This window comes from Pristis pectinata, chromosome 11 (assembly GCF_009764475.1).
Source record: "Pristis pectinata isolate sPriPec2 chromosome 11, sPriPec2.1.pri, whole genome shotgun sequence".
NCBI classification, from domain to species: Eukaryota; Metazoa; Chordata; class Chondrichthyes; order Rhinopristiformes; family Pristidae; genus Pristis; species Pristis pectinata.
The window spans coordinates 52,193,812-52,215,162 of record NC_067415.1 but is presented as its reverse complement, the minus strand read 5'-3'; the positions used below and the strand labels follow the sequence as shown (position 1 = coordinate 52,215,162).

The window sequence follows — 21,351 nt, the reverse complement described above, 5'->3', positions numbered from 1 at the left end:
CTCTCCCTCCACTCCTTTCTGACCATTTTAAAAATTCAATTTGTTGATCATAATTCAATTACAAGGAATTAATATGAGAATAAGAAAATAAATTTTCTTCTTGGGCACCCCTTCAGGATTGAGGATGACTTGCTTCCACTACAATGCTTTGGGTCTGAGGTGACTAATGAGTCCTTTGTAAGATTCTCTGATCCACGTAACTGTCTGGCCTTTTTTTACCCCCACCAGAGATGTTGCCCCATTGATTGGATTGTCCTTCCTGAGAATGTTCAATGCGCCTAATATGTCAAGATGCAGTAATATCATTTAGTCCATTCATATATGCTTTTTTGCTTTTAATACTGTATTTTCTAATTAATAACTTTAAGTGATTTCTGAAAAAAGAACAAATGTTAAAATCTGTGGTAAAATATTTAAGAAATTTTAAAAATAATGCACGAAAGAAACAATAAAAAATGTTCTAATTAAGCTTGCTTCTGTGCAAGTGATAACATTTCCCTACATTGTTTTAATCATTCAAATATACTTCATTGGATTTTAGTGTACAATGTATAAAAGGCAATATTAAAGGGAAGGCAGATAAGCAGATTCTTTCCTCGTTCCTACTATATAGCTGATGGTTTTAGTGTATTGTATATTAAACAATATTCATGTTTTATGTACAATAAAAGCACAACTCTTTGTTTTAAAGATTCCTGAAAATTGGATAAACCCATCAGGAAAATATCATGTTGGTCTCAAAAATGGATATGAATTTTTCCCTAAAGCACTTAGGGAAAGAATACAGGTAAGGCTATGGTGTGCATTATTAGAACATAGAACAGTACAGGCCCTTCGGCCCACGATGTTGTGCTGACATTTTATCCTACTCTGTCTATCTAACTCATCCCTCCCACATTGCCCTCCATTTTTCTATCATTCATGTGTCTGTCTAAGAGTTTCTTAAATGTCCGTAATGTATCTGCCTCCACACCTCTGCCAGCAGTGTGTTCCACGCACCCACCACTCTGTGTTTTTAAAAAAAAAGATACAAACACTTTACCTCTGACATGCCCCCTATACCTTCCTCCAATTACCTTAAAATTATGCCCCCTCGTGTTAGCCATTTTTGCCCTGGGAAAAAGGTCTCTGACTGTCCACTCAATCTATGCCTCTTATCATCCTGTACACCTCTATCAAGTCACTTCTCATCCTCCTTCTCTCCAAAGAGAAAAGCCATAGCTCGTTGAACCTATCCTCATAAGACATGCTCTCCAATCCAGGCAGCAGCCTGGTAAATCTCCTCTGCTTAAGTCATTTGATTTGTTTCTAATAAGTTATTTACTCTGATTCATTTAGTGAAAGATGAAGGATAATTGAAAAGAATGTACAGTAAACTTTCATTTATCTGGTATTCATGCATCCAAAATTCACAAGCATCCGGCAAAACTTTCCATTAATATGAATCAATTTCATAAATTTTTTTCAAAAACATAAGTTTGAATATGGTGCGCAGGTTTTGTGTGCTGTCTCCCATCAGCTTGCAGCAGAGCAGCCCACCCTCAGTCCCTCGCATGTTTTAAAAGCAACGGCTGGTACCAGTTTTGTTTCAGAAACTGTATTGTATTTCTCCCATTTATCCATCATGCTAAGAATTTTATTTTGAGTGTTATGAAAAATAAGTGTTAAAAGACCTTTTAAGTTTATTTATGTTTATACAAAAGGGCAGTGTAGTTGTAGGCTTATGAGCAACCACATCCTCTTTGAACTTCATGTGATGGTGCATACATTATTCCATTATTCATTTGATTTACTGTTATTTTATTTTACAGTAATGCTGTTTAGCCTTAAAATATAGAATTGCTGGGTAGAATAATGTTATTTAAAAGGGTAAGGAGATGACATATCTTGGCAATTTATATAAAGGCTTACACATAGAATACTAGTGTATGATGTACAGTCATATTTGTTTATTGAACAATTCTCACACGACAGGCATATTCATGTGACCAGCATCCCCCATGCCTCATGGACGGTGGATGGCTGAGTATATACTGTATTGTCATTTTGCTTTGCAGAAAGAAAAACGTGAGAAACTCTGGGATCCAGTTCATCGTGTTTGTTTGGCAGAAGCTTGCAGAAAACTTGATGAGTTTGACAGTACTCATACAAATTTGTCACAAGTTAGTTTTTTTTAAGAATCGATTTATAGTATAATCTGTGAGTAATGCTTCAATTAAAGTTGTTAAATCAAAAGTAATTGTTCAAATGAATTTGTTAAATTAAAACCCCCATTGTCTCTCATGTAAAACTGACAGTTAATAACGAATTGCTTAAATGATTTAAAATTGACAGCGCTGGTTCTCTAAATGAGGCTGAAACATAAACAAACATGCATTAATATCTGATTTTAGTAATATACTGAGTACTAAATAACCAGTCGACCTTTATGCATTAGCATTATAGTTCATGTCATTTTCAGAATACTTAAGCCACAAAGTTAGTCTTCACAGCACGAATTGTTCACTCGTGTAACAATAGTGAATTTGTACCTGAGAAGTGACCAGTGAGTGGCCTACACGTGTAGTTGTCCACCATATTGGTATGGCAAAGTATACAGAGCAGGCATGTCATGAATAGTTGTGCAATACTGATATGGCAACAGAGCTGCTTAAATAGAGTTCAACATTCTAGCTGATGGCTTCTCTTAACTTTGCACAGCCGAATACAAGTTGAGCAGCAAGATGAGCTGTCCCTAGTCCCCAGCCTGCCCCTCTGAATTATGTTTAAAAATAAATTACCAACCATTTGGAGCTTTGTTGCTAATCAGTTTTTCTGTTGGCTGTTGTGACAACTCAAATGCTTGGTGCTTTTGAGAGTTCTTTCAATTTGCACACAACATCCTGTAACGATGTGCTGTTGGACTAGATTTCAAGCTTCTCCATAAACCAATTGCTTCCAGCTGTGCATGCATGAGTAGATATTTCTTTCAGAGTGTAGTAGAGCTGGGAAAATAACAGAGGCAACCAGAGCAGGGTAATTGGACAATGGGGGTGGGGAAAATAGATGCCTTGCAGGACCCCCAAATCAAGCATGGTCTTCAGGGAGCAACTTTACTACCTGATACCTAGCAAAGAGCAGTGTGAGATGTTTATGTCTCAGTCAGGGCATCCTCACTGAAATGTGCCACCTGCTGCAGCCAGATTTCTCAGAACAGGCTAAAGGCCACCATGTATTTGACAAGGTAACTGTGAACAAGTCGAATGGATTATGTTACTTCCAGGGTAGAGCTGGTGAAATTACCTACTTATGGTATTGATTTATATACATTGATTTACTGTGGCAAGTGTGATCAGTGATACATTCAATTCCAAGAGAGCTGAGTACATTTCATTCTCTCTTGCTAGGGAACATTAGGTGGAATAAGTCCTACCCTTTTGAAGATTGCATTATTGACCTGCTTATGCAGCAATTTACAGATGCCAATTAAATGTCCTGCAACCATACACTGCACATCATATAGGTAATGTCCAGTTAATAGTCATGTTATTACCCTCATGCTAAGACTGGTGTGCCATTTGGTTACCATGGTAAGCCTAAAGGAAGATACTGGTTGATAAAGAGAAGCCATTGAGGGCATAGTTCTGAACTCCTTTATGCAGTGCATGCATATGTGGGAAACATGGGCAGATTACCAGGACTTTGTGGTTGTGGGCCTGTAAGTCAGGAAACTAAATTTGATTGTCAAATTTATTTTGAAGTTGATTATGGTACATTCGATTGCTTTGTCATCTATATCATTTGTTTAAAAAATCTAAAGTTACTCAAACTGTTTTTTAAGCAGTTTAACTGCTCGATTAATATTTCAAAATGTTTGTGAACATGATGCCTGACGGAAACAATGAATGCAATAGCAGCATTGTCATTTTTTGTGAAGGCAGAAAAGATGGAGCGAGAAGAACTCCAAACTCAAGTAGAAATATTGAATTCTATGGAGGAAAAAATACAGTGATCTGGGTCCTTCTTACGACTGCCTGGTATGGCACGATGGTGAAACATGGAGGTAACTCGTGAAGTGATTTGTAGTTTAAAAGAATGCATATCAGTATTAGAAATGTATATTCTCAAAGTGTTTTGGATATTAAGACATTTTTAAGCTGTTAAATAATCTTTGTGATATGAAACCTTTTCAGTAGCTCTTAATTTTGTAGTTGGAAGATACTACATTGATGTTTTTAAATATCTCCATGCAGCATTGTAGTAACTTGACAAATCAAAGGAATTAATATGGATTTCAGATTTTTTTTTAAATTGTTCCTGTTACTTCAAATATTTTCTCCATGATTTGTATTTCATTTTAACAGAGCCTGTGTAGATACAAGTGAATGTGGGGATCTCAGCATCTGCACTGTATTGAGAAAACTACAATGAAGCCCAGGAATATGCGTCATTAGGGTTATCTGAGATGCTCACTACTCAGTCAATATTTATGATGAAGGCAATACCCTCTGTATTGTGACAAGTGGAGGTAAGACTTGATTTCATCGGCACTTGCGCATGCTCTGCTAGGATAAATGGAGGATTTGCAAGTGGGACCATAGTATTGAAGAAACAAAGCATGGCTGTCTGGATTTCTGAACTGTTATGTTTATGAATTTTTGGCACTCTGATATCAAACACTCATTCAACCAATCAAGAGAGACACTGTAACAATGATAATCATTTTCTATACTCTGTCACTTGTTTTGAAATTGTCCTTCAACCTTGAAAAGACGTTAAATTGTGATTAAATTTATCCAGCAATCAATGGCTTTAAACAAGTAAATGGAATTCTCCAGTAACTTCGACATATGTTATTAGTACACTTTTGCCAGGTGCAGTGTGGAATTTGCTTGTTTTGCCTGACAGGTGTTAGGATCTTTTTACAAACACGATTCGATGAGCATTATTTATGATTTTTATCTGGTAAGATTACCAGGTCCCTTCCAATGTTGTCATTAGTTATTTTAATATCATTCATGACATACACATGTCCCATTTTTCCTTCTGATTTACAGTACTTTACATCAGTTTGTTTGAAATCCTTTCTATTTTGTTCTATCACTCAACATGTTTTATCCAAAATATTCTGGCTGCTTCTTCCAAATGCATACTGAGATCCCACATATTGGATATGTGTGTGAACCCCTCAGAATTACCCAGCATTAAAATAATGGAGAAGGTTATCACCTCTTACAGCTAGCTTGTGTAATTGATTCAGTGTACCATCGGCAGACTGCGCCATTGAAGTCACAGCTGTAGCAGTTATTGAAGAGCTGCTGTATCTCTATTGTTGGCATTTTTCCTCAACAGGGGCCCATGGGACACATGTAGCTAGCATAGCTGCAGGTTTCTTTCCAGATGATCCTGAACGGAATGGTATAGCACCTGGGGCTCAAATTCTTGCTGTGAAGATTGGTGACACAAGAACTTAGTACCATGGAAACCTGGTACAGGGGTTGATCAGAGCTGTGGAGTGTTTTTTTTCTAAGTTAATCTTTGTTATCAACAGTAAAAGTTTCAGTGTTTAAAAAATGTTTCTTTGATTTTTTTTTCCATTGGATTTTCCTCCTATTCTTATCTGATTCCATATTTTGAAATAGAGGAGATAAAATCTTCCAGGTATGCGTATGCTATTCTAGAACCAACTTAATTATTGCATGAAATTGAACATTTTATTTTTGTTAAATTAATGTCCTTCCAAAAAAATCTAAGTTGAATAACCCTAACTGAAAACTTAAAATACATTGCTGGAGGGAGTTCCTTGGCGAATCCCAGATGCCTTTCTGCCTAGAGGAATAATAAATGGAGAATCATCCAGGATTATTTTAATGTGCCTCTAAACACCAGTTAAAAAAGTTGATCCTATATTTTTATTTCTGAAACTCTAGATTAATTAGTAAAGCTACTCTCAGCATCCAAACAGCTGAAGTAATTGCCCTGCCATCATGCTCTGAGTGTTCAGCTATTTGGAGCATTGTATATTGTGAGGCAGGTTTGAGAAGCACGTTGGTTATTTTTGCTCCAATTGATAGGGTACACAGCTTATGGTACTCTGATCCAGTTGCAAGTGATCTGAAATGTGTCACTGAAACAGCATACACTGAAGCTAAATAATAGAAACCATAGAGCAATGTGTCTTATCTGAAAATCAGCGCTATGCTAAGATATCAGTTTGCATTATGTAAAGTATTTTGCAATAAACTTTATTATTATAGTATGATTTATTAAAATTATCAATTATACATTCTGTAGAAATTGAGGACTTAATTTGATATCCTTTCAGAACGTATAATTAGACTGTTTAAAATGTCTTTCAGAGTGGCAGGAACAACATTTATTCTTGATCCTGTTTGGAAAAAGGTGGAAGACTTGAAATAAGTTTGCTTTCGTATGTTTTTTCATAATGCCCAATTTCCATAAGTTAAACTTTATTTCTGTTTACCACAGATGATTGAAGCAATAAAATATAAATGTGATCTTGTAAACTACAGCTACGGTGAGGCTACACATTGGCCCAATGCTGGGTGAGTATGACATATTGTTTTGTCAGAACTGTGTTTGACATAAATCAAAAGAATGGTTTGTAACTTATTATTGAATCAATTGACAGATCAAATTTGAATAGTGGAAAGAGAAATTAAATTGCTATTAATGTAACCTCATAAGATTTTCTATCATTTTTATAAGATATGCTGGTCCTAAGTTGCCCCTGTTGGTTCTTAATACTTAAAATAGCCACTTTGAAAATGGACTTACCAGTCCAACAGCTATTTCCCATTTGCGATGTTGCTTTGTGTCACTTTAGGCTCTTACAGTACCTGTACCTGTCCTGACCTGACAGGTGGTTGCAGGCATGATTCTCTCAGGTCTTCTCTCTAATCACTGCCAAGTGGGAATGGAGAATCCTTGTAGCCTGTATTTGTTGATGTTTTTGAGCTTTGTCCTTTGTCTCAGGTGGCTCTTTAATGGGCGATAGAGTAGAAGTCTGCAAAGTGTCCATTGCATTCTAATATAACAATAGGCCAATTATCTCAAGGACCTTGTTAGTGGTCCCAGGCTGTTCCAAGAACTATTATGAGCCTGGGAGGGTGGCAACTGTTTCCATTTCTACTCCTGCTTATATCCTAGATTTCACAACTATAAAGAAAGGTACATATGACACAAGCCTGATAGTGGCATACTTCCAGTTCTTTATAATGTTGATAACATTGATTAAGTATTCATTAAGGTACTGTTTTTCATCAGGTTTGTACTGTTCTAACAAATTGGATGAAGTTTAGATTTCATCATAGGTGTAATAAAGGTCTACTCGTTGCAGACAAAGCTCTGCATCTTTTTGTATGGGCCCTGCTAATTGCTTTGAGCGTGTTCTCTGGTGATTTTCTGCATCTTATTCTTTGGCTTTTTGAACTTTAGTTCTGGACTTCTTTCGCTATTGAAATAGAACTAAGTGAACTTGTTTTTTTTCTTTTTTTGAATGGGACCAACAGATGTTCAGAAGCTGTGAATTAATTGGCTTGTTTTGTTTTCTTTGAATATTCCAAAGATGTCTTAGGTAGTACACATTGTCTTGTTCTTGAAATTTTCTCATAAGGTGTCAGAGTTAGATTGATCATTTTCAAAACATCGTGCACTTTCAAACTTTGCATAACAGCCATTGACTTCATGATAGGACTGTTAAGATAAAGTTTGCCTTCAGGATTCACATTATGGATGTTAGGGTGTAGTCGGGCCTTGGTTTGGATGGCAAGGCCATGATCAATGTTGCAAACAGCACGTGCCATTGTCTTGAATGGAATGCTTTCACATGGCCTTGATGTGGCTGCAAAATAGGTGTTTGAGACTATTAAACCAGTGGCCCAAAGCCTGGAACGCCCTAGCCATTTTCATTGAGGTTACCTATGTCGTTTTGGCCATTTGGTTTGGCTCAAATACTTTCAATCCTCACTGAGATGGGTATTGAAATTACCAAGAACAGTGAGTTTGTTTTATTGTAAGGATATTCTTGATGATTCATTTGCAGTCGTTGAGTGTTGTTCTGTCGATGTACAGGATTCAGATTTCCTGTTAATATCCAGACACCTGCTTCGCTTTTGATAGATACCAGAGGATATGTGCAGAGAGATCAGAAAAATTGTATCCTATGTTCATCATCACATTTCCCACATCAGCAGAAGTAATAGTTTACTTCAATTTTGCTGAAAGTTTTGTCTCACTGAAGTCTGCAGAAAATCACCAGAGAATGCTCAGAGCAATTGGCAGGCCCAATGCAAAAAGATGCAGAGATCGGAGTTAAAAAATCAGAACTTCATCAGAAATCAAAGGTGAACTTCATCCAGTGTGTAAGAAGGATGCAAACCTGACAGAAGACAGCACGTTATTGAGTGACTGGAAGAACAACTTAACCAATGTTATGAGCATTACAAAATAATTGGAAGGATGGCATTAATCCCCTGAATCTGTACAAATGGTTCATACAGTTCATACAGTATAAAGGAGTTGCCTGGGTAGAGGTTTAGCATAGTGACCATTAAAGCCTCTCCCCAAATCCTCTATTACCACAAAAGCCAGGTGTGAGCAGGGGCAGGGTTCAGAACTGGTCCCTAAGGACAGCAGTATTTCTATCCTCCACCTTGTGGTCAAGTCGGCCTGTTAACTGGCCACCAGTACTGTATCTGGGAGATTAGCTGTGCTGCCTTCCTCTGCGGGCTTGAGCTTTGCCTGCAGGCTTGGACTTGTGCTCAAGCAACAACAGCATGTGTCCATCAACACCTTCTTGAAAGGATTGCCACTTGGCTCATTCCATGCACACTGTAATAAAATGGAAGATATATTCCCCACTGTTAGAATGAACAATACAGTGATTTCTTTTAACATGTCAATGTAAAGAATCTGTCAGCTCATTTCATTTCCTCCATGGCAATCAGCACATTTGCTTTTTTTTCGTACCTTGAGTCTTCATTCATGGATGCCTCCATGCTAGAGTGCCTGATTTGTATTTACCACACACCCTTGTTTTGGTGTACAGATGAATAGGAGTTGTCTGATGAATAATCATTTATCCATTCCTGTTGAATTTGGAATTACTGATCCCAATAATAGGCCAGCTGAATCACAATAATGTAATGTACAAAAATGTTCATGAATGCACTTCAAAATATGGGCATTGCAAGACGCTGGATGATTGTGTCTCATATATTTTGCCTGAAATCCAAAATAATGCATAACATTGTTGATCACCAGATTTGAATGAGTTAATGGATGAGGTACTGAATTATTTAGTGTCGAATGATTTAAAATAGTCCTATAAATTTGTTGGCGTAAATTTAGTTTGCATGGATTTAGATGAATTCCATAACTTCATTAGATGATAGTAATTCATGCAACACTCAATTATTGCAAAAGTTCTAATGATTTTTCAACATTTTTAGATGTATTTGTGAAGTAATTAATGAAGCTGTATTGAAACATAATGTGATCTACGTGTCAAGTGCAGGCAACAATGGACCTTGCCTTTCCACTGTAGGATGTCCAGGTGGAACTACTTCCAGTGTCATTGGTAGGAACTAGTTTTATTTAACTCCTGTGAAACCCTTTCCTGAGGTAATCATTTTTTAAAATTACTATTGTGCCAATGTTTATAAGGAGTTTGTGCATTCTCCCCGTGACTGTGTGGGCTTCCTCCGGGTGCTCTGGTTTCCTCCCACATTCCAAAGACGTGTGAATTAGTAGGTTAACGTGGGTGTAATTGGGTGGCACGGGCTCGTTGGGCTGGAAGGGCCCATTATTATGCTGCAGAAATTTTTTTAAAAAAAGTTTTTCCCTTGAAGGTGCTGACAGTGGATTGAAGTGATCCGCTACTGCTCTCAAGTGCCAGTTATCCTGTTTAAACTTTGATAATGACTGTTTAAAGTCATTTGACCACAGTAGACATCGCTATTGAACTATATTCTATTAATCAGCCCGTAGTTCACTTCCTCTGCACTTGTAATCAAGCAATACGGAGATAAGTTGTGCAGAGTGCGTGGAGAAGGGTGGTGAACCACATTGTACCAGGATATTAGAGAGACTGGCATAATTGTATTACAACTGGATTCTTACCGGCTGAAATCAGCTGGCCTGACTCATTCTGAACAGACTAATGGTCAAACATTGACTTATGAAATTTACAGTCTTTGCATGTATTTAAGCTATTGAATTTTGACCAAAATACTAATTCAATAAAGTTCTTAAATTTTAGGAAATATTGGTTAGTTTTCCTGTTGTTTAGGTTGTGCATTTTAAAAACACTTGCATTATTATATCATTACAAAATCTTCCAGTATTTCCCCTATATCCAAAAAGGCAATATAGCGAAATGCTGGAAGATAACTGAGAGCCATTTTAGGTCTTCTCGAACTTTGGATTAAAGAATGTAAATTGATTAAACAGAAAACTTTTTGTTGGAGAATTGATAAAATGTTCCCGTTGTTACTTAACTGCTTAATCAACCCTTTATCAAGATTCTAACTTCAATAAAATTCATTTTTGTAAATGTATATTCCTGTCCACCCAGATGTAGTCTCTGTAAATTTTAGATGCTGTGATTGTTTCCTTATTATTAGGCTGCAGTTTTCCATTTAATGGGCTGAAAACTATAGGAGCCTTAAGTTTTTAATTAGAAATTCCATCTCATTGAGTACTTTTTGCACAGTGTTATGGAAAACTGAATCAGAATTAGGTTTATTATCACTGACTTGTATGTTATGAAATTTGTTCTTTTGCAGCAGCAGTACAATGGAAAGATGTAAAATTGCTATTAATTATAAAATAAATAAATAGTGCAAAAAAAAGGAATAATGAGGTAGTGTTCATGGACTGTTCAGAAATCTGATGGCGGAAGGGAAGAAGCTGTTCCTAAATTATTGAGTGTGGGTCTTCAGGCTCCTGTACCTCCTCCTGATGGTAGTAATGAGAAGAGGGCATATCCTGGATGGTGAGGGTCCCTAGTGATGGATGCCACCTTCTTGAGGCATCGCCTCTTGAAGCTCTCCTCAGTGGTTGGGAGGGTTGTGCCTGTGATGGAGCTGGCTGAGTCTACAACCCTTTGTGGCTTCTTGCGATCCTGTGCATTGGAGCCTCCATACCAGGCCGTGATGCAACCAATCAGAATGCTCTCCACTGTACATCTATAGAAACTTGCAAGAGTCTTTGGTGACAAACCAAATCTCCTCAAAGTCCTAACGAAGTAGAGCCACTGGCGTGCTGCCTTTGTGACTGCATCAATGTGTTGGGCCCAGGATAGCTCCTCTGAGACTCACCCTTTCCACCACTGACCCGTCAATGAGGACTGGTGTGTGTTCTCCTGACTTCCTCTTCCTGAAGTCCACAATCAATTCCTTGGTTTTGCTGACATTGACTGCGAGGTTGCAGTTGCGACGTCACTCAACCGGCCAATCTATTTCACTCTTGTGTGCCTCCAAAAAGGACTATTTAATTTTGCTGTCTTGAACGTCAAGCAGTCACAGCTCAAAGCTAAATTGACTGAAATTATTTAAAAACCAGGTTTGCAAATGCCTTCACTTACACTATTGTAATTAAAAATACCATGCCTTAATTTGGCTGTATGATGGTACCACTCCTTATGATAATACCAACATTCTGACATTGGTGTTTTCTTGCCCTTCCTATTCTAAGTACAGATCAATTAATGTCCAAGTGGTTGGATAATTTACTGTTTATATTTGTGGTCCTAATTTATTTGGGTTTGTGTTCCTTTTTCCTGAGCTTGTGTATCATGCTAGCTGGATATTAAATGTGAAATTGAACCTAACCATTTCTGGATGCGGTACTTTGTTTGTACCATGTTTGCTGGTATGCACTATGTAGTCAGCTGCAATTTACTAGGCTTCTGTTTGGCTGCTATGTAAGATTTCATAAATAGTTTCATAAATCAGGAGAGGCTGGACAAACTTGGGCTCTTTTCTCTGGAGCGGTGGAGGCTGAGGGGTGATCTGTTGGAAGTGTATAAAATTATGAGAGGCATAGATAAGGTGAACAAGCAATATCATACTCCCATTATTGAGCAATCCAATGCCAGAGGTCATGCACTTATGATGAGAGAGGGTAGGTTCAGAACAGACGTGAGGGGTAAGTTTTTTTTTTACTGAGAGAGTGGTGGATGCCAGGAATATGTTGCCTGATAGGGTGGTGGAGGTAAATTCGTTGGGTGCTTTTAAGAGGGGCTTGGATGGGTACGTGAATGAGAGAAAAATAGAGGGATATGGGCATCCTGTAGGTAGGAGGGATTAGCTATGTTGGCACAACATTGTGGGCCGAAGGGCCTGTTCTGTGCTGTACTGTTCTATGTTAAGTGGAGAGAATTATTTTAGTTCACTGGTTAATTTTTTTCATGTACTATTTTACCTTGATGGAATTTCTGTGATTTGGTCCATCAACATTGCATTTCAATGAATGGCTTTCAATTTTGGAATTCTGTGTGGATTGTTGTCTGAAGTGTTTGACACAAAGCCAAGGATAGTCATGTCAAAAAGCTCTGGAGCAAGACATTTAATTTTGGTATTGGTTTATTATTGTCACTTGTACTGAGGTGCAGTGAAAAACTTGTCTTGCATACTGATCGTACAGGTCAATTCATTGCACACTGCAGTTACATTGAGTTAGTACAGAGTGCATTGATGTAGTACAGGTAAAAACAATAACAGTACAGAGTAAAGTGTCACAGCTACAGAGAAAGTGCAGTGCAATAAGGTGCAAGGTCACAACAAGGGAGATCGTGAGGTCATAGTCCATCTCATTGTATAAGGGAACTGTTCAATAGTCTTATCACAGTGGGGTAGAAGTTGTCCTTAAGTCTGGTGGTACGTGCCTTCAAACTCCTGTATCTTCTACCTGATGGAAAAGGAGAGAAAAAAGAATGTCCCAGGTGGGTGGGGTCTTTGATTATGCTGGCTGCTACACCAAGACAACGAGAGGTAAAGACAGAGTTCAAGGAGGGGAGGCTGGTGTCCGTAATGTGCTGGGCTGTGTCCACAACTCTGCAGTTTCTTGCGGTCCTGGGCAGAGCAGTTGCCATACCAATCCGTGATGCATCCAGATAGGATGCTTTCTATGGTGCATCGGTGAAAGTTGGTGAGAGTCAAAGGGGACAAACCAAATTTCTTTAGCCTCCTGAGGAAGTAGAGGCGCTGGTGTGCTCTCTTGGCCGTGGCTTCTATGTGATTTGACCAGGACAGGCTGTTGGTGATGTTCACTCCCAGGAACTTGAAGCTCTCAACCCTCTCGACCTCAGCACCATTGATGTAGACAGGTGCATGTACACCGCCCCCTTTCCTGAAGTCAATGACCAGCTCTTTTGTTTTGTTGACATTGAGGGCAAGGTTGTTGTCATGACACCGTTCCACTAAGCTCTCTATCTCCTTGCTGTACTCCAACTCATCGCCTTTTGAGATATGGTCTACAACGGTGGTATCATCTGCAAACTTGTAGATGGAGTTAGAGCAGAATCTGGCCACACAGTCATGCGTGTATAGGGAGTAGAGTAGAGGGCTGAGGACACAGCCTTGTGGGGCACCAGTGTTGAGAATAATCGTGCCGGAGGTATTGCTGCCTATCCTCACTGATTGCAGTCTGTTTGTTAGAAAGACGGATCTGGTTACAGAGGGAGGTGTTGAGTCCTAGGTCTCGGAGTTTGGTGACAAGCTTACTTGGGATTATTGTATTGAAGGCAGAGCTGTAGTCAATAAATAATAGTCTAACTTAGGTGTCTTTACTGTCCAGATGCTCCAGAGCTGAATGTAGGGCCAGGGAGATGGCATCCGCTGTAGACCTGTCTCGGCGATAAGCAAATTGCAACGGGTCCAGGTTGTCTGGTAGGCTAGAGTTGATGCATGCCATGACCAACCTCTCAAAGCACTTGCGTAGTGAGAAATTAACCATTAGATAATATCACACTTTGTTCTTGTCCATTAAATTGTGGCTGAGTTGTGCATTGCACAGGGACATTGTTTATTCTGTTCTGTGTAATTACTGTTTGATGATCCTAATGTACCTCTGCATATTTAATACTTTTCATATTTCTAGTAAGAGCATTCATTTGGAAAGCCCTCCTGTGTGGTTCTTTCTTTCACTCTGCAAGCATGGAGTGCACTTGAGGTGAAGTGAGCAAAGGGGGATCATCTTTGTGCAACACAAACAAAATATGCCGGGGTAAAAAAGTCAGCAGGTCAGGCAGCATCCATGGAAAGAGAAACAGCCAACTTTATGCATGCCTGATTTTTAATGTTGATGTCATTACACTTTGATTCTTGAGCCTTCTGCCAGTGAATTTCACCTGAGTAATTTGGGTTCTTTTGATGATGATAGGTACACACGTGGACCATTCGTAAGGTGTTTAATTAAAAACTACACATTAGACTTTATCCAAAGGGCTTCAATTTTGTTAATAATAGGAGTAATGGCAGTATGGATGCAGAATTTGCTAAGTAAGGAGAGAGTTCTAGTGAACAGCCAGTTTTTTGTTTGCACAATTTTTGGAAGCTGATAGGGCAGAATAGGAAAGCAGTTAATATAGCCCAATATATGGCCTAAAAGCTAGATAAGATCCAGGGGATGCTTCCATCAATCCATGCAAGACATCTGCACTGTTCTCCATTGGCGCACTGGTGCTGAACTCAATGACTCCTTTTATATGAGTGACTTTCAGAAATGATACAGATTGTCATTCTGGCCTTCCCTCAACAAAAGTTGTGCATAATGAATATTGCAAATGGTTGTTGGCTTTATTTATTGATGTAGTAAAACTGGCCCATGCATCCCCATGTATACAATTTCACTTGCAAATTATATGTACGTTTTTGCACCACTACATGGCAAAATGGATAGTGTGTATGCAAACTGAAAGTATAGAGAGGAGATGGTTATGCAAATCCTCTTGAAACATTGATGTGATGCTTGCTCTAACAAACAAGGCAATGGTAATCCAGCTAATGCCATATATTAACCATACAGGAAATCCTGGCATTTAACAGCAGGTTGAGCCATCTCTCCTTCCCCCAACTGCACTCTTCATAGCATCCTCAGTGACCTGCAACTTTATTGGTGATTGATTGGGAATAGAATTGGTTGTTGAAAGTGGTGTTAATTGCATTTGGAGAACACTTAGAAGCAGGTTGAGCCATCTCTCCTTCCCCCAACTGCACTCTTCATAGCATCCTCAGTGACCTGCAACTTTATTGGTGATTGATTGGGAATAGAATTGGTTGTTGAAAGTGGTGTTAATTGCATTTGGAGAACACTTAGAGTTTGAGAAGTCATGAGGGATTTCTGAATCTTAGTCTAGAATTACTTGAACCGACACCAATTTCCATTGAGGTATAATAGCTTGAATGGCAATACATCTGTCTTCAGTATGAAAGAGAGATGGTGAATATATGGAGAATGAAGTGACATACCAGGGGATGCGGAGGGCAAAAGAAGTGCAGGACTGTGAACAAGTGGTGCTATTCAGAATAGTTTTCTGTGAGCAATTCTCCTACATTATCTCTGCTCCTCTAAATAGAGGTCCTTGTGCTGACCTGCAATGTACCAAAGTCGCATGGGGAGCTTGCACTGGCTTGCCAGTAGCAGTTAAAGGAATGACTGTGCAAATTTCTATCTTTTTTTAAATGTTCTTTCCAGGCTAGTGCTGAAGACATTATGATATAAAGAAGATGGCAGACCAGACATGAGGTTTCTGAGGATAGTAATATTCCCAATAATTCAAGGATTAATTGCTTGAAACCCAGTGCATTGGGGGCTCCACGTCAGAACCCAGAGTTGTTCCAGAACAAAAGGAGTGTAACTCGCACATTGTATAGCTCAGCTGTAGTCATAAGCTGATGGTTGACACTTAAAACATGGGAAGCTGCCTTGGTGCCTTTCTGATGGGGTAGTTCATTGTGCCTTTTCTTTTTCAGTTAATAGTGTAAACCAAAGATAACATTGAAAATCAAAGAACTGCAGACACTGGAAATCCAAAATAAAAACTGAAAATGCTGGAAGCAGTCAACAGGTCAGGCAGCATCAGTGGAAAGAAAAACAGAGATAGTGTTTCAGGTCAAAGACCCTTCCTGCTGAACTCCTGATTCTTCAGGCCAATGCAGAGAGGAAAATGGGTACAAAGAGGGTCATGTTGTCAGTCGTGCAATGACTGAAAGACCATTGGTGGTGTTAAGCAATTATTCTGCTGTCCTGATTGGTTAAAAAGTGCAGTATTATGTTGAGTAGTTGTTTCATTCTAAATTTGTCTTTGTACCCTGCCCATGTGGTCATACACACACAGGATGTTGGAGGAACTCAGCAGGTCAGGCAGTCAGGACCTGATCCTGATGAAGCGTCTCTACCCGAAATATCGACTGTTTACTTCCCTCCATAGATACTGTCTGACCTGCTGAGTTCCTCCAGCATTTTGTGTGTGTTGCTCCAGATTCCAGCATCTGCAGAATCTCTTGTGTCTCCACGTGGTTATAATGGGGTTCAACCTTTGGCCAACCCATGGAGTATACAAGGACGAAGAAGATAATGCAATATCAGGAGCACTCTTCTGACTTCCTGATTAAGAACAGGCTAAAAGCATTGCATTTTCAGGGAAGATGCAATCAATATTCCTCAGTGAATAAAACCACATGATCACCTGTATGTGCAATGGGTTATTGCGTGGCAAATAACATTCTGCTCTTGAAACCATATGGAAATGACCATCTGCAATAAGAAAAGGTGTGATACTCTCCCTTCAATGGTATTAACTCCTGTAGGCCCACCATTGACAATGTAGTTCATTGTGGACCAGAAATATAAATAGAACAGCTAGTTGTGATATAACAGCTGATTGGAGGCTTGGTATTTAGCAATGAGTGATTTACTTACCTCTTGCCTGACCTGCATTTTGCAGATAGAAAAGGGTCTTTGGAGAGTCATGTGAAAGAATTGTGACTCTGCTCTGCTTCCAATGATGGAGTGCTGTCAACAGTATCACCACTGAGGGACCTATTGAATGAGTATCTCAGCAGCCAAATGCTGGAAAAAACACTCAGTGTTAGTTGAAATAAACTCTGGAATTTGTAAAGTGAGCAGTCACTTGTAAAGTTGCACTGCCAGATCCCCTGATGTCGGGAGGATGTCCTTTCAATAATGATAAAAGCAACAAACTAATATAGTGTGCTCCTATTCTGCTAAGAGTTCTTGATGATAGGCATAAGCTTCTTGCTCTCATCTATGTAGGTAATGAGCATTATGAGAATAATGATGTCACCTGGTGTGAACCTGACACCAGCAAAATGTTTGGAATCATATGCAATTTTATCTTGAGACAATCTCTAGTGCAGTGTACTCCAGGTGAAGTCAAAATTGGATAGCTTGGTGCCAAAATAGCAGACAGTACGTGATTCAGTTTCTGAGTTTTAATGTTTCCGGTTGATGGCATTCCATCAATTTTTTTTTGAAAGCTCTTCGTTCTACCAGAGTTCGTGTGTCTCCTCAATTGCCAGTCATTCCACGGTTCATGAATATAAGGTCCAACTAATTCATCGTTCCAAATCAAACTTCGACAACAAAAATCATACAAACATCAGCTAAAGGTATTTCTCAATTTATAAATATTTGCTGTAGAAATCTTCACAATAACACCATTAATTCTAGGGGTTTGTGTCTTCGATTTATGAATCTATTCTGCAATAATAAGATGCCATTCTCCACCCATATGAACACACTGTACCCATAATGTACTTTGCCCAGCCTTTTTGATGTACAAAAAATCACTTAACTAAACATTTTGCCTTTCATAAATCAAGTAATGCCTGTATTCAACCCTCGTGCATACTCTTGATACCTGACTGTTGTGTGCCTTTCCCAATTCTAATGAGTGCTCTTCAGCACCTGCAGCCAGGCAGGTGGAAGGCTGTTCACTTGTAATGGAGATTTTTTTTAGGCTGCCTAAATGACTCAGCTTCAATCTGTCCCCATTTCCTATGCATGACATCAGGTTAGATTAATTGGCCCATAAGCAGCGAGAAGGACTTGGGTACAGTAACAAGCACTAGTAGAGTGGTGGTAATGAGAACATGAATGCTGTTGTTCTGAGAGAACAGCCAATATGTTCTCCACAGAACCACTTCACTCCCCTTTGGTAGTACCTCAGTAATCCTACTTTTGTGTTTAGGATGCATTGCTTGAAAGCTGTGACAATCTAAAATCTACTTTGAACACTCATATTCAAAACCACAATGGTAACAATCTGAACTAACAATACAGTAAACTGAACTTGCATGACAACAAGTATGTTGGTGGCTTCTGCTTGTACAACAATGGAATCTGAGACAAAAACAAAATTCTGGAAACACTCAGCAGGTCAGGAAGCATACATTTTCATAGAACAAATTTCATTGTAATACCACTGAATTTATTAAAGGGTCCTTGGCCTGAACGCTCAACCCTGTTTCACTTTCCACAAATGCTGCCTGACTTGCTGAGTGTTTCCAGCATTTTCTGTTTTTCTTTCAGATTTCTATCATTCAATTTTGTTTTGATTTTGAATGGAATGTGAGACATTGGACATTGTGCACCGCATAATGGCCGCAAATGTTGTAATGGAGCTGGCCACTGATTAAGTCCTGAAAAGGATAGTTTCAATGTCCTTACAAAGCCCTGTGTAAAATTAGAAGCTGGACTTCCCCGTGTTCTTTGATATCTGATATATTTTTTCATGCTGCTTGTGCCATTTGTATAACACCTCCGGCAAAAGATAGGGAAATGAGTTATTGAGTATCTTGCATTTTGACTAGGGTGGTGTGTCCTCTATTGATAAGGAACTGAGAGATGCAAGTATGAGGCTTGGAGAAGTATTAAATGGGTGTTAGGTGGATGATGGGGTGCATTCCATGCAGCAGTATGCAAGGCTAGTGCTGCAGTTGTTGGGAAGTGGGATTTGTTGATATCTTTGACTTTTACTATGCATGTGAAATAGCACTTTTTTTTTTGTAGCACAGCAATCATGTCTTGGGTTCCTGGCATTGATTCTGTTAGTGACCATATCAATATGGATCCTGATGGCATCCTGCACTCTGTCCCTATTCGACTCAATTATCGAAGTACCCAGGACTGCTATGGAAAATTATGGTACTTGCCCTCTGCATCATCACAAGCAGTTGAAGATGACAGATGCATCCCCTTTAAGAGCTACCACATGGATTTAAACAGTGAAAGTGTTTAAATGTGTGGTTGCTGTTCTGAAAATTGTGCTTCATGAATTAGATAGTAAAGTTGGCTTTGCCAGGATAACTTCAGATAATGAAATCAGAGCACCAATTTTGTATGTTACAGCCAAAGGCAGGATAATTGTGTGTTGCGATTCTAGCGCTGCTTGGTTCCAGCACACACATTCCAGTATTATTCAGTTTTTCCCTAACAGACTGTAAACACTAGGGAGTGTTGCTAAGCATACATGTAACAATAGTTCAGTCACTGCTGGCATATTACATCCAGTTCTATGTGTTGTAATTTAAGAAGAACGTGAAGGTGAATGTATTGAAGGGATTTAATAGATTGGTTTCAGAGTGGAATAATTGCACGTGTAGACCAAAGAAGACAGTTTATTTTTATCCTTGGAGCAGAAAGCCTAAATGATGATACATTACTCATGAATAACGGTGAAGGGTGTAGATCAGACTAAACAAAAACAAACTGATGCCAACTGATTTTAGGTTTGATGATCGGAGGATTCACATTTAAGCTGAGTGGTAAAGGAAACTGAGACATCATGAGGAAAAGTTCTTTATGAAACAATAAGTAGAATTTGTCAAATGGATATAGGTTTAGAGATGGCCTCAAAAATAATTGTATAAATATTTGAAGGAGAAATGAAATGTAGAGACGTGAAAAAGAACCAGTAATTGCTTAATTGATTTATTATTGTCACATGTACCAAGATATGGGGAAAAACCGAAGAACCTTACTGTTTTGCATGCCATCCATACAGATCATTCCAAACACTCATGCATCCAAGTAATACAAAGAGAAAAGCAATAACAGAATGCAGAATATAGTGTTACAGTTAAAGTTGCAGGGAAAATACAGTGCAGGTGGACAAATAAGGTGCAAGGGTCACAACAAGATAGATTGAGAGCTCAAGAATTCATCTTTATCATATAAGAAGTCCATTCAAGAGTCTTGTAAGAGTGGGCTAGGAGCTGACCTTGAGCCTGGTGGTGCAGGTTTTCAAGCTTTTGTATCTTCTGCCTGATGGAAGGGGGCAGAAAAGATAATGACCAGGGTGGGAGGGGTCTTTGATTATGTTGGCTGCTTTCCTGAAACAGCAGGAAGTGTAGACAGAGTCAATGGAGGGCAGGCTAGTTTTCGTGATAGACTAGGCTGTGTCTACAACTCTGCAATTTTTTGTGGTCTTGGGCAGAGCAGTTGCCATATCGAGCTGTAAAGCATCCAGATAGGATGCTTTTTATGGTGCATAAGTAGTATTAATTTGATTGCTCTCCAGAATAGCTGGCTTGGATTTGATGGGATGACTGGTCAGTATGGTTTCAAAGTAATTCTACTATAAGATGTTTGCATCCACCAATTCAATAATATTTTGAAATCCACAGGTGTTGGTGCATATGTCTCACCTGACATGATGGTTTCCGAATACTCCTTGCTAGAGAAGCTGCCTGCCAACCAGTATACCTGGTCTTCAAGGGGGCCGTGGTAAGCAATTTCTGTGTTGGTCAAATTGTTGGTTTATTGAGGAAGACTTGTGATGCATCATGGATTGTGGAATGATATTACTAAACCCTGAATAACATATTGGTATAGTAACAGTGTATTCTGAAAAGTTGTTATATTTTTATATAATCATGACTATCCAGATTTACAATGATTAAACTGTGGCAATTTCCTTCAGAATAGCAGGCCACAGCCTGCATAATTCACCACAATGTAATAAATGTACTTGCAAGCTAAATCACTACTTTTAAGTCCCAATTTTACCTGACATTTCCAGCAATCTCTGTGTTCTGCATCTTATAGTTTCAGCATTCTGTCTCCCTCTCCACATTTCTCTAAGTCATAATAAGTTATGATTAATAAGTGTTCATCACCCTCTCATAGATGACACCAGCATCATTTCTGTCACCTGGAGAATCTCCAGCCTATTTACAAACAAATTTAGGTTAAGGATTTTCAGTTGTATGGATACTCAAAACAACTGAAAGATTACTCTTTATCTATTTGTAAGAAAACACTTGGGGAACTTGTATTAGCACTGCTCTGAAGTTATTAACGTTTCTGTTGTGGATAAATGTT

At 38.8% G+C, this 21,351-nt stretch overlaps 1 protein-coding gene across 1 annotated transcript in view; it reads left to right on the top strand.

Moving 5' to 3' along the window:
• Nucleotides 1-21,351, top strand: part of tpp2 (tripeptidyl peptidase 2) — a 108,977-nt gene that overhangs the window by 10,510 nt on the left and 77,116 nt on the right. Inside the window, 11 exon segments of the mRNA XM_052026364.1 lie at nt 692-787; nt 2,058-2,162; nt 3,917-3,976; nt 3,978-4,042; nt 4,344-4,398; nt 4,400-4,448; nt 4,451-4,507; nt 5,332-5,489; nt 6,469-6,545; nt 9,453-9,580; nt 20,655-20,754. Of these exon segments, the coding sequence (XP_051882324.1) occupies nt 692-787; nt 2,058-2,162; nt 3,917-3,976; nt 3,978-4,042; nt 4,344-4,398; nt 4,400-4,448; nt 4,451-4,507; nt 5,332-5,489; nt 6,469-6,545; nt 9,453-9,580; nt 20,655-20,754 (950 nt within the window).